Source organism: Scomber japonicus, chromosome 17, assembly GCF_027409825.1.
Source record: "Scomber japonicus isolate fScoJap1 chromosome 17, fScoJap1.pri, whole genome shotgun sequence".
NCBI lineage: Eukaryota > Metazoa > Chordata > Actinopteri > Scombriformes > Scombridae > Scomber > Scomber japonicus.
In genome coordinates, this window is record NC_070594.1 from 8404240 (window position 1) to 8427150 (window position 22911).

The 22911-nt window shown below is 39.6% G+C and overlaps 1 protein-coding gene across 1 annotated transcript in view; it reads left to right on the forward strand.

The window, feature by feature from the left end:
• Positions 1–18334, forward strand: part of nmbr (neuromedin B receptor) — a 72823-nt gene extending 54489 nt beyond the window's left edge. Inside the window, exons 4-5 of the mRNA XM_053336470.1 lie at positions 12211–12449; positions 18172–18334. Of these exons, the coding sequence (XP_053192445.1) occupies positions 12211–12449; positions 18172–18334 (402 nt within the window). The remainder of the gene's footprint in view (positions 1–12210; positions 12450–18171) is intronic.
• The last annotated feature ends 4577 nt before the right edge of the window (positions 18335–22911 follow it).

Here is a 22911-nt window from a genome sequence, read left to right on the forward strand (position 1 = left end):
TGAATTCATCCTGAGACAACAACAGCTCAATAATGAGAGGACACATTACACATGAGAATCTATCAGAGTAATACTTTAAAAAGCTTTTAAAGGAATAGTTCAATATTCTGGGAACTATGCTTATTACGCTTGATGAAAACAGGAATATTAATCTCACATCCGTGGGGTAAGTATGAAGTTAGAGTCAGGATGTGATTAGCCTAGTTTAGCAAGAAAACACAGGAGAGTGTTTGTTTATGTTACACACAATTAGCTTTAGTTTTTTTAAAGATGCCACTGATGCTGCTAAGACTCACTGAATGAGACTGACAGTCAACAGAAAATGAGGAAGCGAGGGGAGAGAGGTGTTGAAGGTGACTGAGGTAAATCTTCAGAGAGGAGGAAAAAAAGTGCAGCAAAGACAGAATAATAGGTAGAGAGAGAGCGATGAAGAGGAGACACATTTAAAGAGGGAGGCGAGGAGAGATGGCAGGAGGAGCACTGAATGGCATCCGAGAGAGAGAAGAAACAGGGAAATGTGCATGTGAGAAAATCAGCAGCAGCAGCAGCTTGTGAAAGTCACTGCAGGTTCAGGGTTTGTATTCAGTTCAGATGTTTTTTTTCTATTTTTTTGTTGTTGATGTGAATGTAAAAGCTCATTTATGTGTGAAAAGAAATGCAAAATATATTTGAATAAAAACATGCATCATGGTGGACATTTTTATCCACAGCAACGTTGGTTTGCTGTAGTTGAGTTTCTCTTACTGAGCATGATAGTGTATGAACTGAAAACAAAAATAACCCAACCACAAAAGATGCATATTCCATTTTTTAGGACAGTAACCAAAAAAAATTATTCACTGACACTTTCCCAAAGTCCAGATCAGGATAAATAGAAAAAGAGAACCCCGGACCCCCATAAACCATCTGTTCACCTCACTCTCAGTACAATATTCCTGTGCTGGTATAGTTTACTGACTCCAGGTCCAGGTGGTTCATTTATTAAGCACAAAACAAAGATGAGAATATGCAGCAATGAACCCAGAGCTTTCTGGTACCCCTGAGGGTGAGGGTGACTTTGACACTTCATTTGATCTTCATAGACCTAAAGCACTACAAAAGTTATCTTTTCACAGAGTTTTGAGCGAAATGCTTGAATTTTATCATCAATTTATCAACATTTCTCATGACTGTATCTGCAAAATGCTCACTCACAACCTATTTAATGTTTTCCAGATAGCAATTAATCACTTAAAAAATAAGTTATTTATGTTCATGTTTAGGCTTCCACAGCATTTGGAGGATCATTGCCTGAACATGAATATCTGAACCAAATTTAATGGCAATCTGTCCAATCATTTTAAAGTTATTTCAGTCTGGACAAAATTGTATCCATACCTAAATCTCTAACAGCAACCTGAAGAACAAATCTGGACATCTTGCATTAAATCAACATTTGATTTCCTTCCTCAATTCAACATGGAAATACTTAGATTTTGCTCAATGTTCACAGCTTTTGTCATTTCTTTGTTGGTGCCTTCACATAAACTCCGACATCCAAGATCTCAGAGGATCATTGCCTGAATATGAATATCTGAACCAAATTTTTATTTTAATTTTTTAAGATTTTGTTGGCATAGACGCCTTTGTTTATCAGTAGACTGACAGGAAATATGGGAGAGAGAGGGGGTTGTGAGATGCAGCAAAGGACCTCCGATCGGGATTCGAACCGGGGTCGGCTGCGTATATGGCATGTGCTCTAACCACTCGATCACCTGCGCACCCTCTACCTATTTGAACCAAATTTAATGGCAATCTGTCCAATAATTTTTGAGTTATTTCAGTCTGGACAAAACAGTTTCCATAAACCTCTAACAACAACGTGAAGAATGAATCTCAACATGTTGCCTTAAATCAATCAATCAATCAATCAATCAATCAATCAATCAATCAATCAATCTTTGCTTTTTTTCATTCATCTCAATTCAACATGGAAATCCTAAGATTTTGCTCAATGTTCACAGCTTTTGTCATTTCTTTGTTGGTGCCTTCACATAAACTCCGACATCCAAGATCTCAGAGGCAGCGCTAAACAGTAACATTTAATGAAAACCAATAAATACAATATATATGAGACAATCCTCATTATAGTGCCCATGTCACTCAATACTTTTCAGCAGCTGTTTTATATGTTTTTGCTATGAAGTACAAATTCCTTTGCTGCTATTTTCTAACATTCAGGAGTATGCAGTCTATAGATATGGCCTAACTTTATGGGAATTCCCAGTAACTGATGACACACTACCCTTGCAGTCATTGTATATTCTGGGTGGATGAGCGGAATCCCTAAAATTTAATGACACGTCCTGCCGAACAGCAGTGTCTCGGTCTAAATATAGACAAGCAGAGTACACAAACGATCCTGCATATGTATTGTGTTCAATCACAGACGTATTCAACAACAGCAACACGAACAAAACAGACACAAACTTATCGCAGCAGCAGTTTAAATGACTTTTTTCTTTTTCTGCTTCTTTTTACAATAACAAGAATTCATGTTTATTTATGAAAACTCAATAAAGAAATGCCAGAAAAACACTCCAGATACAGAAATAGTGTTAGTGAGTGTGTGTGTGAGTGTGTGTGTGTGTGTGTGTGTGTGTGTGTGTGTGTGTGTGTGTGTGTGTGTGTGTGTGTGTGTGTGTGTGTGTGTGTGTGTGTGTGTGTGTGTGTACAGTGACACAATAGCCATCTCTCAGACTGATGTCCCATATTGTGAATGAAATCAGACAGTTTTTAATTTCCTCTTGAGGTTTTTTTGTACATTCAATTGTTCAAACTGTGTGTGTGTGTGTGTGTGTGTGTGTGTGTGTTTTACGTTGCTGTAAACGCTCTGCTGTCCCATTATTACACCAAGATTAGCAGAGAGCCTATTAGCAGTGGGTGGATAGATACTCTCAGTTTATGTATCAATGTTGGTATTTGTGACCATGATATCTGATATTTGTGTTTGTGTGTGTGTGTGTGTGTGTGTGTGTGTGTGTGTGTGTGTGTGTGTGTGTGTCTTAGAAGAATATTGGAGATCCTGTGGAGAGTTCAGAGTTCATCTTTCAATCTATAAAACTTGCAACTTTCTCCAACACATCCAATATCTACTCATGTAGGATGTAGGGAGCTATTGGACTGAAATGAATAAAATGAAAATTATTTACATAACTCATTTTGTTAAAGCAAATCACAACCTACGGAGAGACAAACAAAAGATTGATTTTTCTTTTAAGCTCAATGCATAAAACAGATCAGCGTCGGAAAAAACCTTCACTTAAATGCATCACCACAAACTTGAACTTTGTTTGCAGTGTGGCGGAAAAAAAGCTGATCCGGAGAGACTAAAGTTAGATTAGATTTTCTCATGATTGATGCTTAAGTTTTTTGGAGGAAAAAAATTCTCTCTTCACAACTTCAAACAGGATATAAATAAGAAAGGGAACAAGTCCAAGTTGCTGCTTTGAACCTCCAAGTCTGGATTTTACCGTGTCACATAAAGGCAGCACACAAAGTGATTCACAGCTGGGAGGGTTAAGAAAACAACACCTCTCCTCAATCTGATTGGATGTCTCATTTTGCAGCTCTTCAGTATCCAGTGAAGTACTTTGATGTGTGCGTGGATAAATGTTCTAAGCAACCCTTCAAAGAAGCATGAGCACTCTTAATCATCACGAAGACAGTGTGAAGGTGACAATAACAGGTTCTTAAATGGGGCTCTACTGAAATATCTTTGCATGATTTACAGTTAAAAACACCTTATTTATCTTATAATGGTCCAGCTCCCCTCAGTTCAGCCTCTGTCTGAAACTGGCTGTTCTAGCTCCTGTCTCTTTAAGACCCCACTAACCCCCGAACTATCCAACACATCCAACTATAGTTACAGGACTTAACTTTCCTTTTCTCATTCTTTACCATAGACTGTATAAAAGAAATGGACGTAACATCCGTGACGTCATCCATTGGTTTGTGGACTGCTGCTCGGAAGCCAATAGTTTCGAATCTGGGCAGCACCATCTTGAAAATTTCAGGTGCATGCTGGGAAAATAAAAACACGGATTCTACTTATATGGGCATGCGGCGGGGCCATGGGCGGAGCGGGGGAGGTTGCGAGGGCTGGATCTCGAGGACATTGGTCAATCAATCTGTCAATCACAATGTAGCCACGCCCTAATGCATACCCTGCTCTATCGTCAAATATAAAATCAGGGAGGCCAAAATGTCCCAAATGAACATCATACTGCATTGAAGAAGGCTTTAAACTAGCGATTGAGACCATAAACACATTTTGAAAACGTTTACTGAGGTTAGAAATCAAGTGAGAAGTTGGTGAATTCTCCATTGACTTGTATAGAGACGGAAGTCCTTTTGACACCAAAACTGTCGCCCCCTGGTGGCCTTTTGATAGAATGCAGTTCTAAGTTACTCATGTGTTGGCCTCATTTCAGAGGACCTGAACTCCCCGCCTGTTCTTTACTCAAAATGTCATCTCAAGTAGGAGAACATGTTAACACTGAACATCAGAACAGGATATAAATAGGTTGGTTTATCAAATATCTCGCTGTGGAAGTTTATTTCATGTGAAGCTGTCATAGCTTGTCTTTATGCAGCTGTAGATTGGACACATGATGAAGTGTTTGGGTGTTAATTATTACAGTACTGGGTTGGCACGTGAGTCATGTGTGTTATATAGCCACACCGGCCAACAATAGCTGCCAATTCTTTATATTTGTATTATCACTGTCTCATCTGAAATCATAGTATTAACCTCTTGAACTTCATTAGTGCCCCATATGGTAAATACATCCCAAGACAAACACCTACTGATGTCCTCTCATTGTTACTGAGTATTGTGTGCAAGTTGAAGAGGTCTCATGTCCATCTTTTTGTTGCCACACACACACACACACACACACACACACACACACACACACACCCTTTCCCTGAAACTGAAACGCTACCCTGAAAACACATTTCCCAGAAATCACACTTCACCTTTCCTCACACTTTTATCTCTGAGTGCATCACAGCTACTTACATCTATGTGTGTGTTTTTTTCAAGTATTTTTCCAGCCGTCTCTCTTTTGTTGAGCAGGTCATGTTCATCAGCTGCTGGGGCTGTATTTCATTTGTAAACCTGGCAGTCAAACAAGTGCACAAATGAAGAACTGTTGCCTGTGGATTTGAACATTTTTCAGCATTTGCAGCATAACAGAAAAGTGACAACGTGATGGCTCGCTGCACCGCATTCACCTCAGGTGTTGATCTGGCTCAAACACGCCTCTAATGGGAGCTGTCAGCTGGAAACTCACAGGTGGCTTTCCAGGCTTCCTCCTTGGTGACAAAGGGAGACTCTGCTGGGAAGCTCTGAAGATTTATCATCACTGAGCTGAGGAGAAACTCTATTACAGAGACCTGAATACACTACTGAAGCAGCTGCAGGTGTGTGCTGAATACACACATGTACAGACAGATACACACACATATTAATAGGAATATATGCAAGCAAATATAAGCAAAACAAAAAGTACATTCATACCTCTGAGAATGCACAAATTTATGTAAACAAATTCTTCTAATCCACCCTTCCAGATAAGTTGAGGCTGGGAGCTTTGCTTGGGAAAAACGCCAGACTGGTGGCAGCAAATCAGAACAAACTAAAATCAGCAGCAGCCGGGAGCACAGAGATGATCCTTGCTCCGTAATCAGCAGTTTGGTGTTGGTTACATTTTTTAAAATTTCATTTATTTATTTATTTTTTACTGTTTCTCGGTTTGTCTTTAAGAGGCAAGTCAGTCAAGGTGAGATGCCGTCAGGTGCTATTAAACTTAATGATGATAAGCTCCTCACACCAGATAGCTTCCCTTTGCAGGCATTTCCTCAAACTGCCTCTGATACATACAGAGTTGTCATTTTAACTTATACTTTTTAAAAAACACTAATAAAGTTGTAGCAAAACAGTATTTTACACAATCTTTATACATTATCTTTTATAGATCTTTTGTCAAAACACATTTAGATATGCTACATATATAAACAAAGACTCACTAATCTGCCGCACAATCTCTCTACTGCTGCTTCTTTACATTTTTATATTCAGGGTCACGCTTTGGCAATACTGTAAATCACCAATTTGGGCTGCAGAGACAAGATTCCTACACATACAAACTGATCTTTTATAAATCTTTTGTCAAAATACATACATTTATAGATATGCTACATATATAAACAAAGAGATATACAATACATACACTGCCAATGGTTTGCACTCCAATAATGGACTCTGGCAAATATCCATCATATATACCACCTATTAGATGCACCTTCATCTATTTATAATTAATTTTGTATTCATGAAGAACAATTCACGTTTAAAGGAGCATATAGAGTTAATATCTTTTCCTCTGCATGGGTGTTTTAAAGCTTCAACCCCATCTATCTGAGAGTGGAGTTGTATTTTCTTCCTGTGTGAGGGTGGCAATAACCATATGGTTCATTTCCAAGCTAAGAAAATATGAGGAAGATGGGGATATGAAGGGGAAGGTCTGCTCTCTCTAGCATGTTTTGCAGATTAGGAACACTCTTATAGACCACTCAAGAGTGTTTGGAAAAGCAGTTCTTAAGTACTAGATCTGTCTCAAGAGTATGCCAATGTTCTTTGATTGCACTCTGTGTCCTTGGATACAGGTGGATACTGACTGGCACAAACAACTCTGTGTTTTGTCTTTTTTGGTCTAGTTGTCGCCAGGCATTCACTTTTTGACAAATTGGGGGGTAAACATTTTGATAATGCACTTTTAATCCAAGTCTCTTTATTTCTCTTTGGTTTGAGTTGTTGAACTGGGAGACAGGAAGACTGTATTTGAGAACTGTTTATGGTTCCCAAAACAGTTTATGGTATCGGTCAGTTAGATTTACGGTATAGGTCAGTTTTTAGGCTGTTGTTTTCTTTAAACCTATTGTGGCCTTTCCAGCTTTATATTTTGTCTGAGACTCAACTAGAGTAGCTTTGCATGGTTCACAGTTCAAAAAACTAATTTCTCTTAAACTGGCCCTTTATGCGGACCATCAGTTCAGCTTACAAGCAGTTTTTAAGGCCCTTGTCCCGATGAGCCCACTCTGTTCTGATTGGCCAGCTTTCCAGAAGCCTGTGGTACTGTGTTAAATGACCGCTGATGCAAATCCAACATTTCCTGCTTTACTGCTTCGGATTTTAGTGCCACTTTGTATGCAGCGCTTAAAACGATCATAGAAATTTGGAGCTCTGTGTTCAACAGACCAGTTAAAAATCATGTGGGGAGGAACAGTACAAGCAGGGTGTTGATGGTGTTTGATGAAGAGAAACAGGCAACCAACACACCTCTAACAGGTAACTTATATTATATTGCAGTGCTGTGTAATAAGGAACACTCACACGCCCCCAAAGCAATGGAAAAATGCCATAATGTGAGTGGAGCAATGAACTTGTGCGTTGTACATGGAGCAGACCATATAAAGAAGTACATCACAAGTCAATATCGGCTCAGGCTGAAAGTTACTTCTACTTTCAGCCCGTTCAGCGTTCAGAGCAGTCTGAAGCTTGTGTTATATGACTGAAAATAAGGAAAAGCATAATAGGTCCCCTTTAATAACCAGTATGTTTAAAAGTTTACTTTGAGATTATGAAGTTGTGGAGGTCTTTCAACAAAGTCTTTAGTCTCATCTATATAAAAAACCTCTTACAATTAGAGATGTGCTGGATGAATGGATTCTCTTGGTGGTTGAAGTTCCTGTTCAAAGAATACCACATACAGACAGACAGGCAGAAAGGCGGAGCTCGGAGACATTTTAGAACTCATGGCCACTCCTGAGACCTGAAGGAAAAAGTCATTGCCATAAAGGAAGAACTTCTTCAATAAGATCCAATCTACACTGAGTATTAGTATTACAGTCAGATCTTTGATCCAAGAAGAATTTAGTAGCTAGAAGGCCACCGTCAAAGGGAACATTAATACAAAGGGATTCAATGTCCATTGATACTTACAGCTAGCCACTTCGCTCAGAAAGTTAGCATGGCCACCAAGACAAAATCTTCACCTGAGATAGGGAACCAATCACAGAATGGGGAGGCGGGCTCAAGGTGATGACGACCGTAGAAAGACTTTGTTTACATCCAGCATGGCGGCCACAGTTCATGATGAAAATAGAACAAAAAGTTGCGCTACATGATTTTCCCTTCATAAAAAGGATGTGTTCGCGCTGCTCCTTACAGGCTCTGAATACATCATCGTCTATCGTTGATATGATTGGCTGTAAGTTTGTCTAGTAGCGTACAGAAGCATTTGATCGACATTCGTTGATCCCGCCTCAAATACGAGGAAATGAACGGCTCCTCATCAGACTAACTTATACTGTAGCTGCTTCCCTCAACATTTTGTATTGACTTAATAACATCAAACTCAATTTGGTTTAGATTGTAAGCTGACATTTTTTTCTGTTAGTGATCCAATAACTACAGTATAGAAAAGTGGTGTAATTGGGGACTCGGGCATATATGCATGCTGAGGTCTGTGATATCACCTTGTTCTATAAGATATTATATATTTTTGTGACCTGTGAAATAGGGTTAACGTCCAATTTTCTGTAGAACATATATGCATATTGATTTAGAATGACGATAGCACCCCCCTTTATCTGCACTGTGATGATGAATGACCAATGATTTATCCTCCTGAAGCTTTAATTTGCTCTTTTGTTAGATTATTAGCTACTTTATATTCCTGCGTTTTGTTAAAAAATAGAGATGTCCCTTCACACCAATTGATAAGGTTGTCTCTGGAACTCGCATCTGTGCTTCACCAAGCATAATCAAATTAATTAAAGAAATATTAAATCAGACAAATTCACTCCTTACAAATATAATCCTCTTTGATCCAATTTTTCATCAACTTCCCATAATCCTCTTACTCTGTTAATCATGATGTCGTTGCATCAGGAAAGCCTTTCCAGAGATGGTGAACTACAAATCAGGAAACAGCCTGGCCACCTTTCTACTTACCGATATACAATAAATCAATCACACTCTAAAAAAAATACTCACACCAGGTATATGGTAATTTCATGTTGAGGACTTCTTTGTCTCTTAAGGCAATAAAAACTGTGCAGTCTGTTTCCGGTCCTCTACAGTGTACGAGTTTACAGTGATTCATCTCACAGAAGAACTTCCTGCACTTGTGGGAAATAAATATCCGCTCAACCAGGCGATCTATAGGGTCCAATGTGTCAAAAACATACTGTATATGTGCAGCAGAGCTCATTTTCTCTTGTGTTTTTCTTTTCTTTGTTTGAGGTGAGAAGTTCTAATAAGGTCCTGAGGGTTTAATGTGTACTGTGCACATAAACTTTAAGGGATTTAGAAGCACATAAAAAAAAAAAAGTAAAAGAAAAGAAACAAGTTTTTTTTGATATACTTAAGTTTGACATCAGGAGCATCAGGTCAGAAGACCTAATGTGTTAGACGTCGGTGCTACACAGGGAAGCACTTTGACAAACACAGTTGACATTTGTATGTTTCTGTTGACTTGAATCCCTCCGTGCAGAGATGTCTGACCTGTGTAATGTGCATATGATTGGCATAACTGACCTTTCTTCATAAGCCTCTGATAACCCTCAAGCATCCGTCTGACAAGGTCGAGTTCCTCGTACGAATTACACGTAATATGACTCCAAAAAAATCCATTCTCTATTTTTGTGCAGTTGCTTTTCTATTTCAGTTAGTTTCATCATATGTAAGACATTTGGAGGAAGCTTTTAGCTGCATGTCCAAGTGGAGGTCAAACCGTAACTCCTGTCAAGCATGATAAAACATGTTCCACTAAAATATGGCATTTTGGACGCTTCTGAATATTTCAAGCATTACATTTCTTTTCTTTAGCATGGTTTTCTACTTATTGTGTTTTACTTTTGGCAAACTAGACAGACAAATCAATCACGATTCAATAAAAAAAACCCACACATGACAACACCTGAGAAAACAACAGCACAACATATTGAATCAATATCGACCACCATTATCATCATGAAGATTGATTCCCTCCTTGTCCCAGCAAAGTAAAAGCCAACTGCAAAATTGGAAATCTTGTTTTTTTGGGGGAAATTGTATAATTTTGTGAATTAAATTCCCCACAGAAACAAATAAAAAGATCATAAATCGGGTTTGTCTGTCCCAGCTGATTTAAATCCAGGTTCAGAAGCCTTTTTTCTCCTCTGTACTTGTTTTTGTTATGAGTAATTTACTCTGAATGTACCGAGCTTTGCCTGTAACTGTAGGAGGAAACAAAGACATGTCAAGTACATATTTTTAAAAAGTGTCCTTCTCAGTTGTACATGTGTCTGAGTGTTTGGTTTTATAGAGATATGTTTTATATATTCTCTGTTGAACTGCATGAACTCATTCTCTGTGTATTCTATGAGCAACCGATGAAGTGAAAAAATGTTCTCAACATAGTTTTTCATTGCTGTCTAAAAAGTAATTTCTCTCTTTCTATTTTTCTGTACTTTGTTTTTATTATTATTAGTGTGGGGGGTGGGAGGTTAATTGTATGTTTTAATGTTTCTCAAATTGCATGTTTTTCTGTTTTATGTAAAGCACATTGGCTATATATATAAAACTGCCTTGCTTTGCCTAACAGGGCCAGTTCTTCTGATCTATCAACTTCATTAAGGTTTGATTAGGTTTAAGCATGAAAAAAAGAAGCCAATATTGTTTTTAAATCACCATGATGGTTCAGTTATTTTTATTAACATATCTGGCTAAACTGTTAAATGTCCAAATGATTGATTCCTTTGTTTTCATCTTTCATCTTGTTTAGCAAAAATGATGATCTTGGTCAAAGGTCAAAAACTGGAAGCACGTGGGGGTGTTTAGCTCAGTGGGTAGAGCACCTGCCCCATGTGTTGAGGCTACAGTCCTCACTGCAGGCGACCCCGGTTCAAATCCAATACCGAGCGGTCCTATCCTGCATGTCATTGTCCCCCTCTCTGTCTCCCATTTCCTGTCTCTCTCTCTACTAACCTGTACAAAAAGCCCCAACAATATATACATATAAAAACTGGAAGCACAGTGAAGACACAGGATTTTAAGATTTTACCAAACCTTAAACAAGTCCTCTACAAAACCTCCTGAACATTTCTCTCATATAACAAAGTCAGATTCACAACAGTCAGCTTTTAAAAGGACACAACTGGATGCAGCAGAAGCAGAGATACCATATTTTTACTCCACACTTGCTGCCTATATATTCCCCACAATGCAACTCAATTGGCAACACCAATTGAGTTGCATTGTGGGCAATGTAGTAAATGTGCTCAGTTGTAAATTAGGGTGAATTAGTATTGCTAGAAGTGGCTAATGTTGCTTGGAGCTGCTAACACCCAGCAGAGATGAAAAGTGGAAATCACAGAAGTCTGATAACCTTACTTCACCTCTCCTACTCCCACGTCCTCTGATTGTACTCTTCAGCCCAAATCAATGCTAACTAAAGTGGCACCATTTGAGGCAGTTTATCAAATTCCACACAGCTCCCTCTGGAGACACAAAAGGCTTTACTACTTTTTTTACACAGGGGAAACCTGGAAACACAAACTAAGGTGGAAAAATCAGTGCAGTTAGTTCTCTTTAAAAAAAAAGTTTTATTAAAGCCTAAACCTCACCACTTACAGGTTGTGAGCCCCAGAAGTCCTGCACTTTGTACATACACCTTAACAACTCCCTACAATCTGCACTCACTGAGCACTTTGAGTAACACCGCTACAATCTAATGCAACAGCTCTGCCATAAATTCGACTTCAACACTTACAGATTTTTTGTCATTGTGTGCATTATATTGATAAATGCTATTGGGGTCGACAACATATTGGTGAATGTGACATTTTCTTAACTGGAAAAGACATTGCATGCAAACAAAAATTACATGGTAATTAATTTCCACCCAAATATATCCTCCAGAACAATTCAGTGGTATATGAGCTAATTCTTGAGTGACAGGGTTGTTTATTTACTCTAAATATACACAGTAAAATCTAATTAAACCCATTATTTGTTACAATCATGCTCAAATAAGTCAGCAGTCAAATCTCATTCCTCCATCCTTTTTAGACCCAGTTGATTATCTCTCATTGTCTTTTTTTTAATCTCTGTTCCTCCAGATGGAGACAAGGAAACGTCTAGCCAAGATCGTGTTGGTGTTTGTGGGTCTGTTCGCCCTGTGCTGGTTCCCCAACCACGTGCTCTATATGTACCGCTCCTTCCACTACCACCAGATGGACCTGTCACTGGCCCACCTCGTCATCACGCTGCTGGCAAGAGTCCTCAGCTTCTCCTCCTCCTGTGTCAACCCCTTTGCCCTCTACCTGCTGAGCGAGAGTTTCCGCCGGCACTTCAACAGGTCTGATTTATTTTAACAGCACTGATGCATGACTTCTTCAGGGTAATGATTTTTACCAATGAAGGCAGGTTTCAGGCATTACTCATCCTCCATATTCTCCGCAGGTAAAGAGGTGAATAACTACAGTACAATATTTTCATTCCAGTAAAACTTTCTGGATCACTTCCATATTTCAGTCTAGCCTTCGGATTTGTCCAATAATAATTTGTTACATCTCTGTACAGTACCAGTCAAAGGTTTGGACCCACTTTCTTATTCAAGGGAATAGAATTAGGGTTAGGGTTAGGACTTTTGACTGGTGCTGTACATGCATATACTTGTTTGGGAATTTTCATATGGGCAGATCCAACACATCTACAATATACAGAATTTAGTCTACTGGTCTATAGACAAAACATTGCTTAGACCTCACTCAGGACCTTTGTCCTACATCCAACACTATATCAAACCTCTGACTCCAGTTGCCTCTACCCCATTCAGGGAAAACAGTCAAAGACATATCTGACCTCAGCTGTTATAGAAACACTATCAGAATGCCTCTTGTTTTCCCCAAAAGGAGCAGACACACTGCTTACCACTATCTCAAAGGGAGTCAGTGTCTAAACCTATCATTTGGTGAGGGCCTTGCTATGACCGCAAAGCCTAGTTTAACCCAGTGCATATTAATGATGGAAAAATCCCTAACAATACTTTTGAGGTATAAATACATGTGTGTTGTAAGGAGTGGAGCATGGAGCAGGTGGACCCAAATGCAGGAGGAACCAGCAAAACAGAACTAAACTGAGCTTCACTGAACAAAGGGTCCAGCAAAACTCAACTGAGAACCAGGATTTAAACTGAGACAAGAAGAAAACAAGTGGCAAGAAACAAGGGCAGGCTGGGAGCTGATTGGGGAGGACACTGGAGAGTACGGCAGGGCTAACGAGACTAATGCAGGGCAGGTGTGGAGCAGAGGAACACTGAGAAACACAGAGCAAACAGAAAACCAATAACCGCAGAAAAGACAATATAAGCATGCATGACCTGTCCCAGAACTAACGTGATCACTACTAACGTGCACAATGAGCCCACAGCAAAATAAAGTACGGCGTATATTGTTCTTGACTTGCACATTAAAGGCATGAAACAACATGTTAACCCTCCTGTTGTCCTCGAGTCAAGGAAGGAAGGGAGGAAGAAGGAAGGAAAGAAGGAAGGAAGGGAGGAAAGGAGGGAGGAAGGAAGGGAGGGAGGGAGGAATGAAGGAAGGAAGGAAGGAAGGAAAGGAAAGGAAAGGAGGGAGGAAGGAAGGGAAGAAGGAAAGGAAGGAAGGACGGAGGAAATAAGGAAGAAAGGAAGGAAGGAGGGAGGGAGAAAGGAAAAGAGGAAGGAAGGAAAGAAGGACGGAGGAAATAAGGAAGGGAGGGAGGGAGGAAGGAAGGAAGGAAGGAGGGAAGGAAAGAAGGAGGGAGGGAGGAAGGAGGGAAGGACAGGAGGAAAGAGAGAGGAAGGAAAGAAAGAGAGAAGGAGGGAGGAAGAACAGAAGGAAGGAAGAAAGGGGTGGAGGAAGGAAGGAAGGAAGGAAGAAAGGGGTGGAGGAAGGAAGGAAGGAAGGAAGGAAGGAAGGAACAAACAGTCAAAACAGGTGGGGTCAATTTGACACGGGTTAAAGGAAAAGACAACAGCTCCAAACATAACTAGTGTTATAGTTCACTTGAGCACTTATAGTTCCAACAAGAGTAAATATAGAAATCAACACTTCCTCCAGTGGTCGTTGCATATGGAGACGTAAGCCTGAACACCTTTCATGACTCAACAGCTCAGTCACTTTTATTGTCATTTTTCAAGACAACAAAATTACAGTGCAATAAACCACAGCAGCAGTTAAATACAACAAGAGTTACTATAAAATAAAATAAAATCAACAGTGGTAGTTTCAGTGATGCTCAGTCTGTTGACTTCTACTCTCTACACTCCAGGTTAGTTGGTGATCAAGTGAGTGTGAGGGGAGTGTGAGGTGCAGTGTGGTGGGGGCTTGGTTTTAATTGAACAACAGCTCTGAGGTAGAAACTTCCATCTGTTAGTCAGAGCAGCTATAATTGTGTATCTTCAGCCAGATGGCAGGAAGCTGACGTGGTGGTGACTGGAAGGGTGCAAATAGACGGGAAACCGGGGAGCTGAAGTTCGAGACCGCCTCAAATTAGTATCCAAATGGGCCAAGAAAGTTTGTCAAATTTTTGTTGTACTGTAGCTTTTTCTTTTTATTCACAGACACATCAGAGCTGATTATTTGATCATGAATCCACAATTATCCCTCCTGTCGTCCTCCCGGGTCAAATTGACCCCATCTCTTTTGACTGTTCCTTCTTTCCTTCCTTCCTCTTTCTTTAATTTTTCCTTCGTTCTTCCCCTCCTTCCCTCTTACTTTGCTCCCTCCTCCTTCCATACTTCTTTCTTTCTGTCTTTCCTTCTGTACTTCTTTCTTTCTTTCCTTCCTTCCTTCTTTCCTCCCTTCCTTCCTCCTGTCCTTCCTTCTCTCCTTACTTCTAAACGATTCAAAATGGTTAATTGATTATTGAAATAATAGCCAATTAATTAGTCAACTAATAATTGCAGCTCTGATATAATACAATGATTTGATAAGGTATGATACTGTTTATTGTATATCAGCCACTGAGCAGTAAAATACGGCTCACATTTTAGCATGACATTGAAGTTGTTATTATTGATGCTTGGAAAACATGCATCTAATCAGCAATTCTTTATTTACTGGTTCTGCCTGTAAAATATTAAAAAAAGAGCTACTGGCAGCAGGAAGATTCAGGCAGCTGAGACCTCTCTGACATGCTGCCGCTCAGTATTGGCGGGGTGTTGCTGATGTTCTGCAATTTGTGTACAGACCATGGTAAATTGCAAATGTAGACTAATCAAAACTTTCCAGAAGGCTGAGCATTTGTAAAACTCTGAGCACTCAGAAATAGATTCGGGAAACGACTACATAGCGAATGCTTCATCTTACAAATGAATGGACTCTGTAACCTCGGCGCAAAATGAAGTAATCATGGCATCGTCATTTTCTAAATCTGCTTTTGAGTGCTTCCACTTCCACTAAACATCCCACAACTTATCATTATTCTACCTTGACAGGATGAAAAAGTCTCCCCGCTCCAACTCTGGCACAATCCTCCCCCGAAAAGTGTGACTGCTGCAGTGAGAAGCAGTAACCTGGGGACGGCTTTGTGCTCTAATTTGGCCCAGATTTACAGGCAAATCCTGACACCTCAGAAGCATCAGAGAGTATGCATGAAGTAAAATGTTCCTTTGGGAAGCAATTATAATGGGCTGTAGCATTAAGCATGCACCATAATTCACCTGTCTTTGGATTTATTTTTTTATTGCTCAAAACGAGGGTTAATCTGAATGATGTTATTGGCCGAAGTGTAATCATTTCCATAAAGTACAGAAATGTTCAGGCTTCACTTTTTAACATCCAGGGACCTTGTTAATCTTTATTTGCCCCCCTGTTTCTTAGGATTAAAAAACATATACTGTCACACCAAATGCAGCTTTCTGTAAAGTCTGACTTTGGTTTTTTTTGGTTTTGTATTAGAAATGAACTTTGCTGGTTTTCTGTGGAAACTTGTGCAGTGTCAGTGAAGTCTGACATGTTAAAGGCATAAAACAACATATTAACCCTCCTGTTGTCCTCGAGTCAAGGAAGGAAGGGAGGAAGGAAGGGAGGGAGGAATGAGTTAAGGAAGGAAGGAAAGGAAAGAAGGAAGGGAGGAAGGAAAGGAAGGAAGGACCGAGGAAATAAGGAAGAAAGGAAGGTAGGAAGGAGGGAGGAAGGAAGGAAGGGAGGAAGAAGGAAGGAAAGGAGGGAGGAAGGAAGGGAGGGAGGAATGAGTGAAGGAAGGAAGGAAGGAAGGAAGGAAGGAAGGAAGGAAGGAAGAAAAGGAAAGAAGGAAGGGAGGAAGGAAAGAAAGGAAGGACCGAGGAAATATGGAAGAAAGGAAGGTAGGAGGAAGGGAGGGAGGGAGAAAAGAAAAGAGGAAGGGAGGAAGGAAGGAAAGAAGGTCAGAGGAAAGAAGGAAGGAAAGGAAAGAAGGAGGGAAGGAAAGAAGGAAGGAGGGAACTTGTGCAGTGTCAGTGTCAGTGAAGTCACAATCTTCATGTAAATCATTATTTATTCACTAAGTCTGTTTACATTTTTACATTTCTTCTTATCCACACAACTTTTTCACCTCAGACAACTGATATCTGTTGTTTTCTTAGACCACTAGTAGCACTACAGTACGTGTCCCTGTTTGGTTTTTATTTAATGCACATGAGGTTAAAAGACAAAGAAAACTGGAAGCTGATAGAAACATACTGTACATGTAAACAATGCAGCTTTTGAAAAATTAAAGATATCGGCTTCGTAAATGTTTTATGAAGGATATGAAATGCATTCGGCGTGTTTGTTTGTCCTCAGGCGTTCACAGAATTCGTTCTGGTTTCAAACCCTGACTGTAAAAAACATGACTTTGTTTACGACAAACCTCAGGATATTTTTTAATGTAGTGGCACAGCTCAGTCGAGAGTGGGGACGGTTACCAGTTATCGGGTCGTTATCAAGGCGGACCTCATATGTTCATGGCTCAGCTGCTCAGTTTATGCAGCTTAGGGGGTTCTTCTCCACTGAGTTTCAAACAGCCTGAGACCACAGACTGTAGATAAAGTGGGATGTATGACGTCACCTGTTGGTTTGTATTAGAGCTGAGTTGAAGCACAGCACAACATCAGCTTTTCCGATATACAGGGCAGGTATGATACTCAAGTTACATTACAGTTAGTGAATTGTGATAATAGGCCCGAGCAGAGAAGCAGGTGAGCCAACTGTCAATCACAGCTGTCAATCGACCACCAGCACACTTATTAGAAAGCCTGAATTTAGAGATTGAAAAAAAGAAAGAAGGCACTCCAGACAGAAAAAATAGACATTGTGTGCATTGAACAGACCAAGAAAGCAAAATTACCATCAATTTAAAAACCCAAAGGTACAAAAAGACCATATTTATGATGAAATAGATGTTATATACGAAAAAGGAAACCAATAACATCATTACTTAAATTTTCCATATTGAAAAAAAACCTATAATAGACAACTGGGAATGGTGATTTAACTTTTAAATAGTCTATTTGTGTTCATCAGATTCAGTTTTACAGTTTTCCATTATTGACTTTTTTATATACAAAATTTAACTTCCATCACTCTATAAACTTACAAATGATGTTGGATCTAATTTGCCTGCTAGTACCATATCAAATATTTCCACCGAGTGGTGTGCACAAGGGGGGGGCAGTTGTTGAAAAAGGCGCGCTACAGTGCCCTCTTGGGAGCCAAAACGCGTGCTAAGGTGCCCTCCTGGTTGGCAAAACATGCAAAACTGCCCTCTTGGGAGGCAAAATGTGTGCTAAGGTGCCCTCTTGGGAGCCAAAATGTGTGCTAAGGTGCCCTCTTGGGAGCCAAAATGTGTGCTAAAGTGCCCTCTTGGGTGGCAAAAACACACACTAAAGTGCCCTCTTCTGTGGCGAGAACGTGCTGTATGTGCCCTTTTTTTTCTTTTCGCCCCTGCCCTTCAAAAAGTCTGTTCACGCCACTGTTTCCACCTGCAAAAAGTCAGTACATTGTGATTCAGTTATTTGTATTTTTTTAATTTAATTTTATAACCCTCATGAGCTCTTTTTTCTTCTCCCTCAGTCAGCTTCGATGCGGTCGAGGTCCACGGCCCGAGCGCCAGGCCAGCTACCTTCACAGCACCTCCCACATCCGCCTCACCTCCATCAAAAAGACCACACCTACCGCCGCCATCATTGCGCCCGCCGCCAACGGAAGCTCAAGCAGACAAGAAGTGGCTCTGTGAGGAGGGGGGAGGGCCACATTTTCAGCTTTCCCCCTCATCCCAGGAGTCTTTACCAACTGCAGCTACGAGACCAGGAGAGGTGTTGTCATGACTGTGTGGAGGCCTTGCACCAGTTTGAATGATTGTACCAGTTGCTCCTGTCGCATCGGACTTCATCATGTTCATCCTCAACTTGGCCATTGAACATTAAGTGCCTCTTGGAAATACAGTACGAGGTCAGATGTCAGAAGGGAAAAGCAAAAACTGATCAAAACTGCTTCACTTTTTTCTACAACCATAACTCTCCAAGATTGTAACATTGTATTTAAGATTTTGGAAGAAATTGCAAGAAAAATATTTAACAAAAAAAAAAAATCACCAGACTGAGAGGACAGCATGGTGATCACACTAGCATGTCTGCTGTGAAAGCTTCTCTCTCTGTGCTCATCATCGATTGATCTAAAATGCCATTTTCATCTATTTTGTGACTGTGTATTGATCCGCTGAGACGAGAGGGTAAAGTTTGCCTGTGTTTTTTTGTCTGCTACCTCTCAGTGAGCAGGATTAGACACACAGAGAGCTACATCTGAGTGAGTCCACATCTCACTCAGGGACATTTCTGTAAATGTTTGGGAACCACTGGAGGATTGAACGTTGATGTCGGGCTATCTGAACTTGTGCTACTAATATTTTTGGAGCTGGATGGAACGCAGGTGTAGCAGTTAAACACAACCCAAAGCCTTGAAAACCAAAATATCTAATTTCTATACAACCTTCTCTGAGGAATATACAGTACAAGCATGTTCAGCCACGTGTAGCCTGGAGAGGCATGACCACAGCTTTATGCCACTTTTATGTAGTGTCATGGAAAGATTAACATGTTTTTACGCCTTGCAAGAGTTCAACGTCGGAGGTCGTGTGGTAGCTGAGTCGATCGTGTGTTGGTTTAAAAAAAAAACTGTGCATTGACAAAATTATCCATATCCATTAAATTTGAGTTTAATTAAACTTTGGCTGATGTGAGGCATCTGTGTTTGGTTTTCAGGCACTTCCTTCTGTATTATTAAGTGCTGAGGTGGATATATTTATTCATAGCTTTCGGATAAATCCCAGTTTCCCAGTTATAATTGCAACTTAGAAGTTGATGTGAATGCTATACCTCTAATATGGCATGAACAGTACACACCTCTGGACAGCCTCTTGGTATCACAGTAAATTGTTCACATAGCAAGGTGTGTGGTTGTGTGAAGAATGAAAAAAGAGAGCTCGAGAAGTTTTAAACTGTCCAACATTTAACAGCTACTTGTTATTGACTTTCAACCAGAGTGAAATCACATAGTTTATCTTTTTTTTTTCCCAAGATGATCACAAAAAGCTCTGGAGTACTGCTGTAAACATGCAGCGGCTCCTCTCCTTTAAGAACAACTCACAAAAAATGAATCCAACCTTGTAAACAGCGGTTCTTGATGAATGCACATGACTAACAGAGCTGAACATATGATTAGCGTCCCATGCTTTGTGTTGCTGCTTTGGCATGACCTGACAGGTGATGAAGTATTATATGTGCACAGATCAATATATTTAAAACAATCACTTTCAATGATGCTGTGATTTACTTTTTGATTGCATTTTGATGTTGTTGTTGTTTTTTTTGTTTTTCTTCTTTGAAATATTTTGTGTTTTTTTGTTTTCGGTGCCCGGCATGATTCACCTTTCTGTGTAAGAAAAGTACTGCTGACATCCTAAATGTTCCCATGCGAGCACACATACACACCAACTCCCAGACTAGAGTGATTTTTATATACTTTGATAAAAAATGGATGTTTATTTATTTATTTATTTACAAAAGCAACATTATAGGTTGAGACATTTCAGGGCAGCCTAACTACTAGTTGTCACCTCAAGCTGTTAGATCTTCAAAGAGATAATCAGATGTAAGTGGAGGTGAAATTACAGCAAGAAGGAGGGTATCAGAGCATCTGAATGCACCTGTTGGTAGTTGTCAGTTTGCCCATACACAAATAAAGAGAGCAGCGGGTTGGCGAGGCAGCTGTTAGTCCCTCAAAAGTTTTGACATGTCATTAACTTGAGGGCTGGTTTTTCTCTTCCTGTCAGTTTTCAGAAATTATCGAGACAGACTCATTAGTAGGGAAGACGCTCATCCACTTTGACATGAGTCACAGCAGGTGGTGAACCTGTGACGGACCTCCAGGTTCGACCTGCTGTACACTCTTGAATATTACTCTACTGAGAGCTGCTGAAGAAAATGTTATCAGTGGTAACAGTTAAGATCTTGTCTCCATGAAGGAAAGGAACGCTTGGAAGCACTTTCAAATAAAGGACCATTTATCAAGGTTGTAACTGAAGATGTATAATCATTAATATATCATTTATTGATGCTTTATAGATCAGTTAGAAGATATTTTTTACTGTAAGACATCCTCTGGATTGCCAGATTGTGAACAACCTCTGTAACACTAATTTAACTCCCTATTTAACTCTTAAAAGTAGCATATAAATATATGTTACATAGTTTATGACGCACTATGCAGGTATATTTGTTTTTAATGCACAAATCTCTTAAATCAGGTTAAATCCTTTTGAGATTTATCAACTCAAGGCTTAAAGGATATGGCTGCTGTAGACTGAGATTGTTGTCCAAAAACACTAAAAGAAGTTCTTTGAAAAATGTATAATGTAGTACAAACTCACAAGGTTGTGATATGTAGCACAGGAAGCTAATGATGCTGTAAACAGAAGTGCATTCCTGCACATACACAGGACTACTCTCTGGAGACTGAAAACATGATCGCTGTTATTGGTGCTTGGAAACGTTTCTAAATAAACTAACATGACCAAACTCTTCATGATAAAGGAACATGTAACTCATTGATGTATTTTCAACATTAACAATGGATGACAATGTAGTAAAACACAGTCATAACAAAGACTTAAAAATCTATATATAAATACATTAAATAATTTATGAAATGTTCATATAGTATTTATAAATGCTAAATAATGAGACTTGGAAGTATTACCAATATCTCTCTGGTTCGTAAATTGTTAATGACGTTGTACATAAAAGGGTCGAAGGAATCAACAGAAAACACAAAGTCATCTGTAACGTTTTTTTTCAAGTATTTAACTGTAAATGTAAAATGTTGGATTGGATAGACTCTGCAGCACTTTCCCAGTCACTAATACCCCTTTTCCACCGAGCTGGAGCCACTGCTAGTTCAGAGCTAGTGCTACAGCCAGTGCTTAGTTGGTGCTAATCCACGCACCTCTTACAAACCTGTCTTGCTTTTCCACCATAGACTGTGTTTTCCACCAGCAAGGAGCCACGTGATTACGTCAGTGCGCCTTTTAAGCACTTCCATGATTCACCAGTGAGAGGCAGCAACATGCCGCAAGGCATCTAGCTTGCCGGAAATGAAGAAGAAGAAGAAGAAGAAGAAGAAGATGAAGACGATCGCTCTGGCAAAAAAATTATAAAAATAGTACTTTTAATCAACAAATGTTTAACCCTCTGTAAATGCCACGCTAGTCGGCTAATGAACGTTAACCCCGCTAGCCGGCTAATAAACGTTAGCCCCTCTAGCCGGCTAATAAACATTAGCCCCGCCCCCAGTCCGCTGACGTAATCGGTTCTTGCTTTAGACCAGCAAAGAGTTGGTGTTTGCTCTGGCTCCGAACCAGCACCGGCTCCAGCTCGGTGGAAAAGGGGTATAAGCGGTCAAACGGTCAATTAGATGTCTTACTTATCAACCAAAGAAATAAAGACAGTAGAAGCATTAGTTAATGATACTGAAAATTGAGAAAAGAATCTGTTAATAATAATGCCAAATGCTCAAATACCAACAAACTACTAACACTCTGATGCTGGTTAAAAAGTGCGCAGTGCTTAAATCACTATCTTTTAAATGTTTAAAATTGGGCTGTAACTGAGCTTATTTGTTTCACTATCAGCAGGATATCTTAACAACTACATAACAAATGTAAACTAAATTTAATTCATCATTACTTCATTAAAGGAACAGAAAGGTTTTTGGTGTGGCTTCAATATTATGTTCATGTTTATTTCGTATATATGTGACAAATAGGTAACAAAATAGCCAAAAAAACCCCATTTACTACAAATTCTCAACAAACAAACTCTCATAAACAACATAAATATTACAGGTCCATAACCTCTTCATAATAACTCAAACATAACTCAATGTTTAGCATTTATGCAACTCACAACCAAATACCCCAATGCTATTATGCACACTCCATAAAGCATCTCAAGTTTTGGTTTATAATCCCCTGAACTGGTTGATGCAGACTGATGCAGTTTTTCCTACAAGATAAATTTAGCACTGCAGGTCACACCCATTTCTGCCTATTATATGATATGAGATTTAAAACATTTGTCACCTCTCCTGTTAAGGGGTTGAACTAATATTTACACATGCCGTAAATAACATTGCATGCATGATCCAAAAAGAGAAAAAAAAGGTTTATGAATTGTTTTACGACATGTGACTGTTCCTGTATCAGATTATTCTGACAGAAGACATTTGAATTATCACAGCAGCTAAAGTTCAGCTATT